Source organism: Loa loa (assembly GCF_000183805.2).
Source record: "Loa loa unplaced genomic scaffold supercont3.890, whole genome shotgun sequence".
Lineage (NCBI taxonomy): Eukaryota > Metazoa > Nematoda > Chromadorea > Rhabditida > Onchocercidae > Loa > Loa loa.
In genome coordinates, this window is record NW_018109070.1 from 1 (window position 1) to 1,798 (window position 1,798).

The 1,798-nt window shown below is 22.6% G+C and overlaps 1 protein-coding gene across 1 annotated transcript in view; it reads right to left on the bottom strand.

The window, feature by feature from the left end:
• Window positions 1-524: 524 nt before the first annotated feature.
• LOAG_13480 (hypothetical protein) overlaps window positions 525-1,798 on the bottom strand; it is a gene marked incomplete at both ends in the record, with an annotated part of 3,115 nt that continues 1,841 nt past the window's right edge. Inside the window, 2 exons of the mRNA XM_020448690.1 lie at window positions 525-689; window positions 1,454-1,626. Of these exons, the coding sequence (XP_020301188.1) occupies window positions 525-689; window positions 1,454-1,626 (338 nt within the window). The remainder of the gene's footprint in view (window positions 690-1,453; window positions 1,627-1,798) is intronic.

Sequence of the window (1,798 nt, forward strand, 5' to 3'; positions counted from 1 at the left end):
TTCAGTTGTTGTTTTTTTTTTAATCTTTGATCTAAATTTTTCTAGTGAAATAAATGATTTTCTTTGGTGAAGTCTTTCAGTTGTTGTTTTTTTTTTTTAATCTTTGATCTAAATTTTTCTAGTGAAATAAATGATTTTCTTTGGTGAAGTCTTTCAGTTGTTGTTTTTTTTTTTCAATCTTTGATCTATTTCAAGCTTCTAGCATATTTAAAATCATTAATGATATTAATTTATATAAAAAACTTTGTAAATCATTCGTAACTATTCATGCAATTTCTGCTTTAAATAATTACTCAAAAAAAAAAAGAAAAAAAAAGGAAAATAAAAGAGAAATTGCTTAATTAAAAATAACTTGTTTTTGGTCTTTTTAATTAAAGATTAATGATAAAAATTTCTTTTCGTTTTTTTGCTTTTTTATAAAAACCAAAGCTATTATATAGAAAAGAAAATAAATGATGATGAAGAAAAAAAATTAAATTTAAAAAATTTAGAAAATAATTAAACAATTTTGTGATTATAATTACTTGTTGCTCATTATCACCGATGAATTCTGGTGCTGACCAACAACAAGTAAATGGTGATGATCTTGCTTGATCTAAATCATCATCATCACTTTCAAAATCCATTCCATACTTGAAATTATTTGTTGCTGTTGGCCAATTATCGATTATATTTATATTTGATTTTGTCTAAAAATCAATAATAATGCAAAATTACCTTTATAATTACTAACCATTATTAATATAATTAATAGTAATTATAATTTTAATTCATAAAGTATTATCATATTTATTAAACAAATCTGATTATCAATATTTTAAATCTTTAAAAAGAAGATGACAGAAAAAAATTTAGAAATCTAAAAAATGTTTTAAATACAAAAAAAAAGAAAATGAAAATTTGAAATGCTAAAAAACAATTGCATTATTATAAGAGAAAAATAAGATGAAAATTAGCTGAAAATGAGCAAATGCTTTTACAAAACATTAAATTGTCATAACAAGTCTTCTTATTTCTCATATATGTCATCCGAATGAGTGCGACAATTCCTTGTTCATCATCATATTTATTGTTTATTAATCATTAAATTCACTTTATAATTTACTAATAATATCAAATGAATGTAAATTCCAGCACGGAATAGAATAATTTATAAAATTTTGTAAGTTTGATTAGCGAACTAACCTTCAGACTAATCACTGGTATGATAAAACTAATTACTGTTATCATTAGGTTGATGTTAATTTGTAAAGTATGATCGCTTGTTATCTTAGCTAATTAGCATCAAATAGCTTGGGTAACCGTATATGAATTAAATCGGAAAATTTGCTAGTTTGATTTTGTTAGCTATTTTAAAATAATTCCACGTACGCAACAAATAGTCTAACGTAGCAATGTTAAGCTTAATATGCTATAATTAAATTGAAATTAAATTTACTGTTATTCAAATAACCTTAAATATAGGTGTTCGATAATTGTGATATGCTCGATTTCGTAAAAAATATGGTGCTGAAGATGCTGAAGTTTCACCATCACTTATTGATTGCGTATTGATTAAACCATCATTTAGACATTTATCATTATTCGGTTTTGTAATAAATGTATTACCATCAAGAATTCCATTATCTACAAAAATTATTGAATAATTTAATTCAAACGTAAATATTGGAATAGATAAACTATGGGAATTATTTACTGTAACACAATAACCTTAAATATTTATTATATTTCGTAATAATGAAAAATTAAACTGAAAATAGGTAAAAGTATATTAAGCACGTAAATATTGGAATAGATA